Raw genomic sequence first — 12,870 nt, 5'->3', positions numbered from 1 at the left:
CCAGATATGGGGGCGTCGGACGGCAGCATAGAGGACGCGGCCATTCGGATAGTCGACATTGGTGTCGGCCAGGTAAGCGCTGTCAATTCACCTCATTTGATACTCGTCCTGATAGGCTGCGGACAGTCGCAAGGACCTCGCGACCACCAGGAAGACCGATTTAAAATCATCAGGCCTGGCGAGCACTTTGGGAGAAACATCGCGCTATTCGCCGTCTATGATGGCCATGGAGGAGACAGTGTCTCCAACTTCGCCGAGAACCATCTGCACGAGATCCTATCACACGAACTCCAACATCAACACGGGCGAGACGCATTCGACAAGGCGATCACAAAGTCATTCCAGGAGGTCGATCGACGGCTACGGGAGCGTGGGATTAGTGGGACCACCGGCTCAACCGTCACGCTTGCTCTTGTGGACGTGGGAAAGGGAACGATGGTAACAGCCGACTTGGGCGATTCGTATGCCTTCCTTGGCGTGCAGAGAGAGGATCGCCCGTTGGACGTCCTGAAGTTGTCGCAGTCGCAGAAGCCGGGTGAGAAATCAGAAAGGGAGCGCATAGAAAAGGCTGGAGGTCAAGTTTATGACGATTTTGGCGGTGCTCGAATTGGTGAGTTGAGAAACCCCGGCTGTTCGGGCAGCAGTTCAATTGACATTTGGGGATAGGCGGCGTCAACATGTCCCGCGCCCTTGGTGACCTCGACTACAAGAAACCCGGCCCTGGCGAAAAGGTTGCAGACCTCAAAGACCCGTCCCATCCACTCTCAAACATCATGAAGACCGACCTCGCTAAGGCCACAGGCCTCGCCGACGCCAACGACCACGACATGCTGGCAGATTGGATCTCCAACATCCCGCACACGAATTACCAGTCACTCACCGGAGCGCGCAGGTACATATTGTTACTGGCGAGTGATGGATTGGGCGAGGAAAAGGACGGCGCTAGTTCACTTTCGTGGGCGGCGAATCAATGGGACAAGGGCGTTGAAGCCACACATATTGCAAGGGAGTTGGCAGAGAAGTCGAGTCGAAGGACGAGTGATAATTCAACAGTTTTGATTGCGGTCCTTGAATGAGATCAGTTGGCATCGGCATTCAAGGAAGGCAGCATCGAACGTGCCTCTAGCCCACGAGGCTGAGAAAGGATGCAAATCTGAGCTGGAACATGCTGTTGCGACGAGCGACAACGCGGAATCTCAACCTCCTTTCTGAAGTCATGTCCACCCATCAGCCCACGGTCGCTGTGAGTTTCCCGGTCCCCATGCTGATCCCCAGGACAGGACTATTCCGCATGGCTGTTAGCATGTACGGTGAAGCATGCATCGGTTTACGGAGAGTGAGACCTGGCCGGGCCGACATAGAGCCGAGCTCATCGGCAAAGACTTTTCGTGCACATCAATCAACCAAACTTCGACCCGGCGGCTAAAACTTCCATCATTGACCATGGGCGGTCCGTCTCCAGAATCGATGTCAATCAACCGTTCACGGCAGCGTAGGAGAGTTCGCTTTTCCATTGTTCCTATCATCACATAGATGGCTACATACATATGATAGGGCCTGAATCTTCGAGGTAGGTCCAGCTTCGGCACTGTAGGTTTTCTGACCGGGGTTATCCTTTAGTCTTCATCACCATTGTTTTAAGTAAAGCAGTGAATCATTCGCATTGATCTGACCATTCCTATCTTTTCCGGACTACGTTGAACGCAGCATCTCACACCACTGATTGAAAGAATGCGCCCTCGATTCATCCCCACTATTGCCTCCCAATCGCTGGGACGAGCATGGTATCACAGGCTCGAGGACAAACTCGAACTCTGCTCCAAGTACGGGTTCGAGGCGATCGAGCTCTTTTCCGAGGATCTCGAGGCCGTCGCAAATTCATTGCCCGCATCACATCCGCCGCCAGCAGCGGGTACCTCGTTTGTCGGTTCAACAGAGAGGCACGAAAGTCAACTCGCCGCTGCCGACTATATCCATGGACTCTGCGTCCATTATGACCTGGAAATCCTATGCCTTCAACCGTTCATGCATTACGAGGGTCGCGTCGACCCGGCATCCCACGAGGCCGCGATCCAAGAACTGAATTCTTGGATCAAGCTCGCTCAAAGACTCGGCACAGATCTGATCCAGATACCCTCCAGCTTTCTTCCCGCTTCAGAATGCACGGGCGATCGCGGCAGAATCGTCACGGATTTAAGGCAGGTCGCTGACATGGGTCTGCACGCCGATCCACCCATCCGGTTCGCATACGAAGCACTAGCTTGGGGGACGCACGTGGATAGATGGGACACAGCGTGGTCGATAGTCCAGGAAGTGGACAGACCAAACTTTGGCACGTGTATCGACACGTTCAACCTCGCTGGACGGATATTCGCCGACCCAGCTTCTCCGTCAGGGCTTGCTACAGATGCACACGACAATATCCGGGGCTCGATCGCAAAGCTGAGGGCGGAGCTCCCTCTCGCGCTTGCCAAGGTCTTCTACGTGGAGGTTTGTGACGGGGAAAGACTGGCCGAACCATTGATACCCGGCCATGAGTGGCACGACCCAGACCAGCCAGCGAGGATGTCGTGGTCGAGAAATGCACGCTTATTCCCCTTTGAGGCCTCAGGCTACCTCCCTGTAGTGGAGATTCTGGAGGCTGTGTGTGACGCTGGGTATACTGGTCACATCTCGTTTGAGTTGTTCTCGAGGACGGCGAACCGGCCGGAGAAGCATGTACCGGAGCGCCATGCCCAACGTGGTGCCATGGCTTGGAGGAAGCTGGTGGAACATATGTGCTGGGACCAGCAGACGAGTCGACACAGCTCGGACCTGCTGCGTAATCGTCGGTAGGTGATGTCTCCGTTCTAGGTCGCGCATGCAGACGAGATCTAACTCATCTACAGGTTCAGCCTCTCCCACTCGAGCGAATCCGCGCCTTCTCTCACATCCGAATCGTCGAGTCCCCGCCTTTGATGGACCGCTGTCCAGCTGGAATGAGGAAGACAGATATGCAGGTTGCACAATGAGACGAGACTATCCGGCGTGTGAGCATGCATAGGCGTCCAGACGATCGCTCGGATATAGTCAAGTAGGCTACTTTCATCTCATCGGGATTTCGGCACACGGCGCAAACTCCATCCGCTTGATACTGTACATGACTTATTTTCTCGCACAAGCCTGGTGTATCATACCTAATTGACACACCATTTACGTACTTGTACAGTGGCCATGACTGTCACCCTCCAGGCCGATCATAATCCAGCGTCCTCACTCTCCGCCACACCTCCCTCACACATCTCTCCTGCCCCTGCCTCGCCGTTTCGCCACTCTCACAATCGCTCGCCGGTCTAATAGCAAGATATAGTCGGCCGCCCAATTTGGCGTCCTCGACCCTTCCCTTCTCCCAGTCCTCAGGCGGATTCGCCGTCGTGACCAACCCACCGGCCTCATGCACGAGACATATCCCCGCCGCGACATCCCACTCCCAACACCCACCTTCCCACCAGATATCAAAGCTCCCCATGGCCACGTACGCCAGATCCAGCGCCGCACTTCCCAGACTGCGCATCCCGTGCACCATGCCACCCTTGCCGCCCGGCCCATCAACTTCGCTCGCCATGGTCACGAAACTGTCCACTTTGCGACGCATGTTCCCTGTGGGCCCCTCCCGCCTGTCCTTCCCCCACTCGCACGAGAAAATACACCTGCGAGGCGCGTCCGAGGGTATAGGTCCCACACCCGCACTGCCCAGCAAAGGTAATCGCGTCGCCTCGTTCAAAAAGGCGCCCTGCCCCTTGCACGCGGAGAACAGCTGGCCCAAAAGGGGCGCGTAGATGACTCCGACCACCGGGACCTGGTTGACAACGAGCGCAATGCTCACGCAGAACATGGGGAAGCCGTGCGTGAAGTTGACGGTCCCGTCCAAGGGGTCGACGATCCACGTGGGCTTGTGGGTGACGCGATATTCCTTGGAGGTGCCCGAGGTGGCACCAGAGTGAGAGGCAGAGTACATCTCCTCGCCGATAAAGTCGTGGGTAGGGTACCGCGCGGAGATGGCGGCGTGGATGAACGCCTCGACTTGGAGGTCCGTCTGCGTGACGATGTCGACGGCGTTGAGTTTTTCGCGCGTCGTGAGTTCTTGGGGAGTTACATCCTCGTTGGAAGGGTTGGAGGGGGTCCTGCCGTCCTGTCCGTCCCGTCGTCGCGCGTAAAGACTGTCCAGGAGCATCTTGCCGGCGTCTTTGGCTAGCTGGATCGCGAACGTGTAGATGGTGCGTAGTTCGTCGTCATCGGGGATGTCGTGGTCATGTTGGATGGGCGATGCCATGGCTAGGTAAGGCTACACGTGCTTGTCTGGGGACGAATGTGCTGTGCTGTGCTGTGCTTCAGTACTGATCACGCGCTACGTCCATGGTACTCCGTGCTGGTTGTGACTGCGAATCGTTTCCACGGAGACTTCGTGAGTGCCTCAGGCCTCAGTGCGGCCGGAAAGTTCAGACCAAAGGGAATCAAATGCCGATGCGTGGTCTCAATATCCGGTCCGCTTCTCTCCCTACACTACGGAGTGTTTGTCTCCTGCGAGTCGGTTGGCATCGGGCCCCGGGGACCGTCTTCCGTGTCTGCAGCTCAGCTCCCGGCGTCGGACAAATGCTCTGCCGACAGCCGTCCTGGGGTTGAAGTCTCTCGACAATCCTTTCCCAGAGATACAGAGGGGTTACAGGTCAGTGATGATTCTTGCCAACAATTCCGCTCCGTGCAAGATCACGCATGACACGCCCTTCCGGCCTATGTGGCACGGACTCTGCCGACCATCGGCAAGAGGGCACAGTCGGGACAGCATATGTAAGTAAGGCTTGAATTTGCAGTCGATAATTAAATGACTTCGTGCCACACGTAGGTACGGTGTACGCCGTACTGCTCGATGATAGTCCATGCGACGGAAAGTATCATTACTGGTGGTGACCACGTCTGGAATTGACTTGGTGCGTTGAATCAAGTGGGCAATTCCCATCACTGTTGATCAACCACTCTTCACTCTTCACACGGCCTGGCTTGCAGCATTGCCCTTCCCCAGCATCGCCATATACAGTGCATACTCAGACAACAATCGGACGTCTAGGACGAGGTTTCGCACCTCGCTATACGACCTCCTAGAGATTGTCCGCATCCGGAACCGACTCACACTCTCCATCACCCAATACCACCGGAGCGCGCAAACCAAGACTCAGGGCCAAACACTGTGCAGAACCAGACTAGAACCGAGACCTGATTTTGGTCATGATCCAGCATCAACACTGATCTGATCTGACTACGCAGCTCCCACCCAGATTCAGACGCTCAGACCCAAAATGTCCACTCCCACCCCTCCTTCTGTCTCTCCCAGCAGGAAAATCCTCCTGATCAACGGCCCCAACCTCAACCTCCTCGGCACCCGCGAACCCACAATCTACGGCTCAGCCACCCTCCCGGACGTCGTGGCGTCGACCATCTCACTGGGCAAGACGCACAACATCGAAGTCCACGACTTCCAATCCAACCATGAAGGTGAAATCGTCGACTTTTTGCACTCGCATTTCGTGAGGCCGCGGGTGAGTGCGGGCGCGGGCGCGAGCGCGGGTGAGTCACCGAAAGCACACGATCGCACCGCTGTCATCATCAACCCCGCGGCATTCACGCACACGAGCGTGGCGATCCGGGACGCGCTTCTGGCCACGGGGTTCCCCTTTGTGGAGGTACATGTCTCGAATGTGCATGCGCGGGAGGAATTTCGGAGGCATAGTTACTTCTCCGATAAGGCTGTCGGGGTGGTTGCTGGGTTGGGGGTGTATGGGTATCGGGCTGCTTTGGAGTTCTGGGGGGCGAAGTGGGATGAGGAGGATGGGAAGGATAGGGGACGAAGATGAGAAGAAAAGGGAGGGCGAAGGAGGAACTTGAAGTAAGTCAGAGGAGAGGTGGTTACGGAGGCAGGTGGCCTCGAATTAGGCGGGGGAAGATACACCCGTATTGAACTCGGATGGGAAAGTGAAGGTGGGAATGGAATTGGATTGGAATTGGACTGTACTGGGAGTCGGACTGGGCATTGGAAGTTGGAAGGGGAATGCTCTTGGATGTATTCTCCGCTGAATGAAGCGTGTGCTATGTGAATTGCTGGGCGGTATCAATTTAGTGAGGGTTTGGTGTTGATATGCTGTGATGTGTCTGATATCACGGAGTATGATATCGTTGCAAGCACGACCCCTAAACGGCCTGTCTACGGGTCAACGCTGGCAGAAATGCATAGAGGCATACATAGTAGAGGCAAGTCAGCGATTCGACTCGACTCGTCACTTCGCTTCATTAGTTGGTATGGATGGCATCGACACCCATACATCAGATACGGGGAGCAAAGGAACAAACTCAAGCTCAAGAGATGACCAGACTGAAAGTCACGGTAGATGGCGTAACAAGGTCCATTCCATACCTACCCTATTCTACCTCGTACGGCATATCTGGTCAAACATTCGCACAGTCCAATCGTTACGTCCTAAGACCAGCCTGTCAAGTCCCTTGCACGTGGCGATCGGCAGAAAGGGACATTGTCCAAAGCTTCTTACACCTTCCCCACAGCGATTTCCCGTTCCTCCACATCCTCCTTCTCGCCACTGATGCTTTGACGCCGGAAATCTTGCTCCTCCAGCCTGAGGTGATTGAGGACCGTCCTGTGAGCGTGCCGCGCGGGGACTTCTCTGCTGAACAGCCGGTCCATGGCCTCCAGAGGGATGCCTTTGGTCTCGGGGATCAGGAAGAAGACGTAGACGGCGGCGCAGAGCATCAGGGATGCAAAGAACATGTAGACGCCGTAGGACATTGAGGCGAACATTTGCGGAGTGAATCTGAAGCGTTATTAGCCCTGTGGCACTTGAAATAAAGAAAATGGGGCACACGCACCTCGCAATGATGAAATTCCAAAACCAATTGTTCGCCGCCGCAAACGCCTGCGCCAGCGTGCGCACGTTCTGGCTGAACATCTCGGAGTTCAGGACCCAGGGGACGCCGTTCCACGAGGGTGTGTATGAGATAGTCCATAGGTAGAAGAAGGCCATGGCACTAATACCTCCTGAAGATAACTTGCCGCTGGGGTTGCCGGCCGGGTTGGCCACCGCGATGTATCCGCCGATATACCACATGCAAAGCGAGCCCGCGATGGCGCCGTACATGAGCAGCGCGCGCCGACCGAGCTTGTCAATCAGGAAGAAGAGCCAGAAGAGGGTGACCACGGTTTTGAGGACCCCAAAGATCCCCGTCGTCAGGAGCGACGTGTTTGTGCCAGTAATCCCGATGGACTTGAACACGGTGGGCGAGTAGTAGTTGATGGCGTTGATGCCCGTGGCGTTCTGCCACAGGAAGAGAGAACCACCGAGGAGGAAGCGGTAGGTGACTTTGCGGTCGTTGACGACTGCCCGGAATGGTTGCCAGAAGCCCAACCCGACTGTGGTGCGTTGGTCCTCGATCGCGTTGTCGATGGCGAAGATCTCCTCTTGCATGTAGATGTGGTCGGGCGGGAGCATGCGGAGCCAGCACAGGTTCTTGATTCCTTCCTCACGTCGTCCTCGGGAGAAAAGCCAGCGCGGGGACTCGCGGATGACAAGGGCACCGACGAACAAAAGTCCCGCGGGGATGAGTTGGACGGCGAAGGGAATGATCCATTGTCTGTGTGAGGGGCTCATGGTCTCGGACACGCCGTAGTTGATCCAGAAACCCACGAGCCCACCAATCTGCCATGCCATCTCGTACAGCCCGACCAGGCGGCCACGGATGGCTGGTGGTGCGACCTCGGAGCAGTAGATCGGAGAAAGGTTGGACGCACCGCCCACTCCCATGCCGGCGAGGACGCGACCTCCGTAGATCAAACCGAGACCACGAGCTCCGCTGGCGCCCAGCATCAATCCCGCTCCCAGGGTGAAAATCGCGGCGAAGATGGTCAGGCCGATCTTGCGTCCGAGGTAGTGGCCGGCAGGGTACGCGAAGAAGGCGCCGAAAAATGCTCCTGCTTGATAGCAAGAGACGATGTTCGCCGACGTAAGGTCGACGGCCGACTTGGAGAGGCGGTCGAAGTGGAATTCGTCTTTGAACGACGTCAAGGCCAGAGTGCCGCCGATGAATGCAGAGTCGTAGCCGATCATCATCGCTGCCGACGCTGCGACGGCCGCTGAGAAGTAGACCCGCCAGTTGTAGACAACCTTGGGGGTAGGGCGGTCTTCGACCAAGTTAAGGAGACCCATCTTGCTTGCTAGTTGAAGGGAAAGGGCAACGGATCTGGAGTGAGGCTGCTCTCTGTAGAAATCTGGGGAAACGTGGCCACGAGCGGAATATAAGTAATTATTCAGGACAACGCAGAAGGAGGATCGACAGCAATCTGACGGAAGCTCATCGGACACGACCGTGCGCAGAAGACTTTTCCCCCAGAGTTGATCCACGGGGTTCAGAGGATCGGCTATCCAACCCACATCCGCGGTCCTCGACTCCCTTAGGTCTCTGTCGTCTGTGGTTGCCAGTTCTGATCCGCATTCCGAGGGTGCGGAGAGGAGACCGGGGTAGCTCCCAGCCAGTAGGCAATCAGAGAGTGTTCTTTTCCGGTCACGACGCGGCGGGTTTGTGTTTATCCACCTCGCTGTTGCTCCGATTCCAGCCTCTAGAGACGCATGGATGACGCAGGCTTAGGGGCCGATCCTGAACGCAATTTTCACCGTCGGTAACCGGAGTCTCGCTTCCTTCGCATCGGAAGCATGAACGGTGCACGTCGGGCGAACTTCCGCTCGTGTCTTCAGTCATGAATGTGCCCACCGAAGGCTTGTCAATGGCAATAGAATATCCCATGTGCGGTGGTCACTCAGTGTATGTCAGCTCTCCTTACACAAGTCCATGCGGTTGGCGATTGAAAGAAGGCTGCATCCTGGTCTTTGGAAACCTGGTTTTCCCGCCCATTCGTGACAGCAACTGCTGGAGATTCAAAGCATTGTCGTCGCGTGTCAACAGCGCTCTCTGAACCTGACTGAGCAATGGCACAATTCACCGCTCCAGATACCTCGTCGCTAGACCGCGTCGCTTACCTCGTTGGCTATCCGATAGCTCACTCCAAATCACCTTCACTGCATCGCGCGATATACTCAGCTCTAGGGAAACAATGGGCTCAATTGCTCTGCGAGACAACGGACCTTGAGGCTTTTTTAAGGCATATGAAGAGTGATCCGAAATGCATGGGGAGCGGCGTCACCATGCCATTCAAAGTTGCCGTAATCCCGCATCTTGACGAATTGACAGATGAAGGGAGGACCATCGGTGCAGTCAACACAATTGTGTTCAAGACAGGCCAGAACGGATCGAGGAAATACTGTGGCACGAATACCGATTGTTTGGGTATCCGTGATGCGTTCTTCAACAATGTCGCAGGCTCCTCTTACCGAGGGAAACCAGGCCTCGTCGTGGGCGGAGGAGGCACTTGCAGAGCAGCCATCTATGCCTTGCAGGAATTCATGGGCTGTTCACCGATATATATCATCAACCGGGATGCCAGCGAAGTCGAGGCTGTGCTTCAAGAATGCCACGCCCGAGGGCTCGGGGAGAATCTGATGTGTGTTTCCACGACTGAACAGGCCAAAAGTCTGACACCTCCTGGAGCTGTCGTCAGTGCTGTTCCGGATTTCACTCCCAGAACGGAGGACGAGAAGACGGTGCGGGAGATTTTATCCTTTTTCCTGAACGCGGAAGAGAAGGGCCCATTGTTGGAAATGTGCTATCACCCCACTCCTGACACTGAGATATCTAGACTTGCACTCGCCTCCGGGTGGCAGGTGATTGGTGGGATAGAAGCAATGATCGGACAAGGACTCGCACAGGCGAGTCTCTGGACTGGTATCGAGATTGATGACAGGCTGCGAGATATCGCTCGCTCGGCAGTCCGGGGACAAATGGCCGGCCCATGACTCTGGGAGCAAGAGGATGTACTCGTAACCGAAAGTGTTTTCGTCTAGCGTATGTTCCCACGATCCTGGCAAAGTTCGCCATTGACATTTCAAGTAAAGAACTGCTCGCCGTCGACGTAGTATGTTGAGTTGTTGCGGAGGCATGCACGCGCCGCGTCCACCATACAGCCTTTTGGTGCCTTTCTCCCAGTCATGGATTCGAATTGACCCACGGCTTGCTCAATGAGCGCCTCAATGCCATCAACCAAGACCCATGGTCTCCGTGTAGCCTCGCGATATTGTTTGATCTGCTTGATTAACGGTGTCTCCTTCGTCATATAGGCCATCTCAACGACAACACCGCCACTAGGTGATTGCAGCCATGACTCGGGCATCTCGAAATCTGCGCCTGGGTTGCCGTCCAGTAACTCGTGTGTGACACAGGAGACCACAATGGTTGGGAGAGCGAAATCTGTCGGCCAGGCATCGGTTGTACGTTCAATGACCCTCACATAGTCCTGTTGAGGTTTTAGTGCGCTGCTGTTCCCTTCAGCCCGAACCAACTCGTTAAAGTGTCGAGCCAGGGCCAAAGTGTTTGCGGTGGTCCTGTTGTAGACAAATACATGCTTGCAACCTATCTGCAGCATCGCATACACCGCAGCCCTTGCCATGCCCCCGGCACCAATGACCAGACTCGTTGTTCTGGGCTGAATTGCATTGCGTGGGGATAGGCTTCGCTTCACGCAGTTCAGGATACCAATGAAATCGGTATTATCCCCAAACCATCCGATGATACGCCCTGCATGATTGCGGGAAAGAGCTTGAGCTTCCAGAGCAGACGAAGCCCCAGCAGTCGTCTCGCGCAGAGGTAGCAGGGTGTTAAGGGCGCCGATGGCTTTGGCGTGCCCACTAAGCGCATGCGTGCGACCAACAAGTTTGACCTTGTAGGGTTGCACGATGCTCAATCCGCCCATAGCATCATCTTTCGCAAGTTCTTCGATGTCCTCCCACGTCGTGATGTTCCTAGTGCTGTACTTGTGTTTCAGGCCGACAAGTTGATAGGCGGCATTATGCATCGCAGGAGATAACGACCCAGAGACATTGGCGCCGACTATATAGAAGTGCAGAGGGTCAAAAATGTAGCTGCCGGATAGGCCACTGATGATGCTCTCGGAGGACAATAGCGGTCGGAGAGTATGCTCCATGTCAAATTGAACGCCTGTGATGCTGGGGTGAGTGACCGAGGTCAGGATCGAATTCATCATTTGCGATGTTCGCCCAAGAGGACCGGTATTGTAGGCTATGCAGGGAAGTTGAGGACCCTTGAGTCCTTTCAATCGTTCCTTGAACCATATCGCACTGTCATTCTCCTGACGAGACATGGGGACATTGAGAAGACGTATTAGCTCAAGTTTAAGGTATACCGCTCGCTTGTACATGTCCACCAATACCGGGTTTTTCCAGCCTTGGCCATCCACGTTTGGATGGAGGTACGTTCCCACAAGCTTCGTGTGTCCTTGCACTGCCTTGAGCTGGCGGATCTGAGCATCTTCCAGGTCAAGATCCAGAGACATGTACTGTACGCCAAGCCGCAATCCTTGCAATAAGATCGTCATGTAATTGTCGGTCAGAGCGGCCTCGCTGAGCTTGCGGCTAGCCGACAGTAGGATGGGTACTCCGAGTACCCTTCTGACCACGGCCACCATCCTGGCCATTGCCGATACTGTACATGACTGAAATTGATCGACATAAATCTCTAGGACATCTCCGGCGGCCTCCAAGACCCCAAAGTCAACACGGTCTTGAAGGAAATCTGACAGAGTGACAAAGAGCGTATGAGTGAATGCTCGGGACTCAACAGGGCGTTCTAGAGAGAAAGGGGACAGAAACATCGAATCAGCTGTGTGCTTTCCTGTGATGAACCGAACGAAGGAAGAGAAATCGGCCTGAGCTTTTCTCAGCTTGAAAGAATAGGTTGGTGAGGCTCGGTCTGTGGAATCAGAATCTGCGAGCTCATTCGATGAATCGTCCTCCTGGTTGTAAAACTCGTAGTTGGAACATTTTCGATGTGTTGAGTTGCCGCTCTCAAGCAGCTTCGCAGCTCGTACGTCCAGGTTCAGCAGCTGCTTGATTCGAGCCATATCTCTGACCACGAAAACGACGGGATTCGTCTGGCTGTATCGCTTGAGGTAGTCCTGAAGACCACTCGTGAGGCTCCCAAGACCACAGTCGATGACGCATTGGTACTTGTTCTCTTCGAGCATTCGCTTGGAAGTCTCGATGTCCTGTCTGTGGAATTGCTCGCTGCCGTAGACTTTGAGGTAGTCCTGCCTGGAGAGGCCATTGACAGTCTGAAAGTAGTAGTCTTCGGTCACGAAACGCCATCCCAGTGCCGTGGCAGCTATTAGACCCAAGGACCGCTTTCCGGATGCTCTTATTCCCACCAAGACAACAGAAGCATCCGGATGAAACCGACGTCCAGAAGTTGATGTGTCTGGAAGCGGTGTTTGGAAAGGACGCTTGGAGGTCTCTGGCTCTGTCGAGGCATTTCGGACACTATGAAGCGATTGCTGCTCGGATGGTGTCTGGGCGCCAGACTGATGCGACGAGGTTGCGCCAGAGACAGGAGGCCGTACTCGACTGTGTCGTAAGAGCGCATCGAAACCGGTGTCATCGAGCTGAACTACCCCAATCTGATCTGCCATGATAGGTGATCATCTTCGACCAAGAGCGCGGGTCGACTGTTTGCTGGAGATGTCCTCTTACTCCTAGAGTGTCAATTATTTAGTCTAAGGCGGCCTTAATTAGGGGCGCCCAAGCTTCCATCCGAAGAAGGGACGTCCAGCCGAGGACAAAGTGATAGGCGCTGTTACTTAAAGGACCTCTCCTGGAGATCTTAGGTGGCATTAATTCTCAGTCCCGAGCTTCCCCCACACTTGAAACT

At 55.1% G+C, this 12,870-nt stretch overlaps 7 protein-coding genes across 7 annotated transcripts; 4 read left to right on the top strand and 3 right to left on the bottom strand.

The window, feature by feature from the left end:
- Nucleotides 1–6: 6 nt before the first annotated feature.
- Nucleotides 7–1,076, top strand: A1O7_00262 (uncharacterized protein; the record flags this gene model as incomplete). Its single annotated transcript, XM_007754304.1, has 2 exons — nucleotides 7–610; nucleotides 667–1,076. 2 exons carry the CDS (start codon nucleotides 7–9, stop codon nucleotides 1,074–1,076), a joined length of 1,014 nt encoding a protein of 337 aa, XP_007752494.1.
- A 655-nt stretch (nucleotides 1,077–1,731) lies between these two features.
- A1O7_00261 (uncharacterized protein) lies at nucleotides 1,732–2,835 on the top strand (the record flags this gene model as incomplete). The annotated part of the gene is made up of 1 exon (XM_007754303.1): nucleotides 1,732–2,835. One exon carries the CDS (start codon nucleotides 1,732–1,734, stop codon nucleotides 2,833–2,835), a length of 1,104 nt encoding a protein of 367 aa, XP_007752493.1.
- Nucleotides 2,836–3,220: 385 nt separating this feature from the next.
- Nucleotides 3,221–4,312, bottom strand: A1O7_00260 (myo-inositol-1(or 4)-monophosphatase; the record flags this gene model as incomplete). The annotated part of the gene is made up of 1 exon (XM_007754302.1): nucleotides 3,221–4,312. The coding sequence occupies one exon, from the start codon at nucleotides 4,310–4,312 to the stop codon at nucleotides 3,221–3,223; it is 1,092 nt and encodes a 363-aa protein (XP_007752492.1).
- Nucleotides 4,313–5,333: 1,021 nt separating this feature from the next.
- On the top strand, nucleotides 5,334–5,888 carry A1O7_00259 (dehydroquinase class II; the record flags this gene model as incomplete). The annotated part of the gene is made up of 1 exon (XM_007754301.1): nucleotides 5,334–5,888. The coding sequence occupies one exon, from the start codon at nucleotides 5,334–5,336 to the stop codon at nucleotides 5,886–5,888; it is 555 nt and encodes a 184-aa protein (XP_007752491.1).
- A 686-nt stretch (nucleotides 5,889–6,574) lies between these two features.
- A1O7_00258 (uncharacterized protein) lies at nucleotides 6,575–8,246 on the bottom strand (the record flags this gene model as incomplete). The annotated part of the gene is made up of 2 exons (XM_007754300.1): nucleotides 6,575–6,857; nucleotides 6,913–8,246. The coding sequence occupies 2 exons, from the start codon at nucleotides 8,244–8,246 to the stop codon at nucleotides 6,575–6,577; spliced, it is 1,617 nt and encodes a 538-aa protein (XP_007752490.1).
- A 777-nt stretch (nucleotides 8,247–9,023) lies between these two features.
- Nucleotides 9,024–9,947, top strand: A1O7_00257 (uncharacterized protein; the record flags this gene model as incomplete). Its single annotated transcript, XM_007754299.1, has 1 exon — nucleotides 9,024–9,947. The coding sequence occupies one exon, from the start codon at nucleotides 9,024–9,026 to the stop codon at nucleotides 9,945–9,947; it is 924 nt and encodes a 307-aa protein (XP_007752489.1).
- An 89-nt stretch (nucleotides 9,948–10,036) lies between these two features.
- Nucleotides 10,037–12,631, bottom strand: A1O7_00256 (uncharacterized protein; the record flags this gene model as incomplete). The annotated part of the gene is made up of 1 exon (XM_007754298.1): nucleotides 10,037–12,631. One exon carries the CDS (start codon nucleotides 12,629–12,631, stop codon nucleotides 10,037–10,039), a length of 2,595 nt encoding a protein of 864 aa, XP_007752488.1.
- Nucleotides 12,632–12,870: the final 239 nt, after the last annotated feature.

This window comes from Cladophialophora yegresii (assembly GCF_000585515.1).
Source record: "Cladophialophora yegresii CBS 114405 chromosome Unknown aczIN-supercont1.1, whole genome shotgun sequence".
In the NCBI taxonomy this organism is placed as follows: Eukaryota; Fungi; Ascomycota; class Eurotiomycetes; order Chaetothyriales; family Herpotrichiellaceae; genus Cladophialophora; species Cladophialophora yegresii.
The sequence above is the reverse complement of the archived record's forward strand: the minus strand, read 5'-3'. Positions and strand labels throughout refer to the sequence as shown.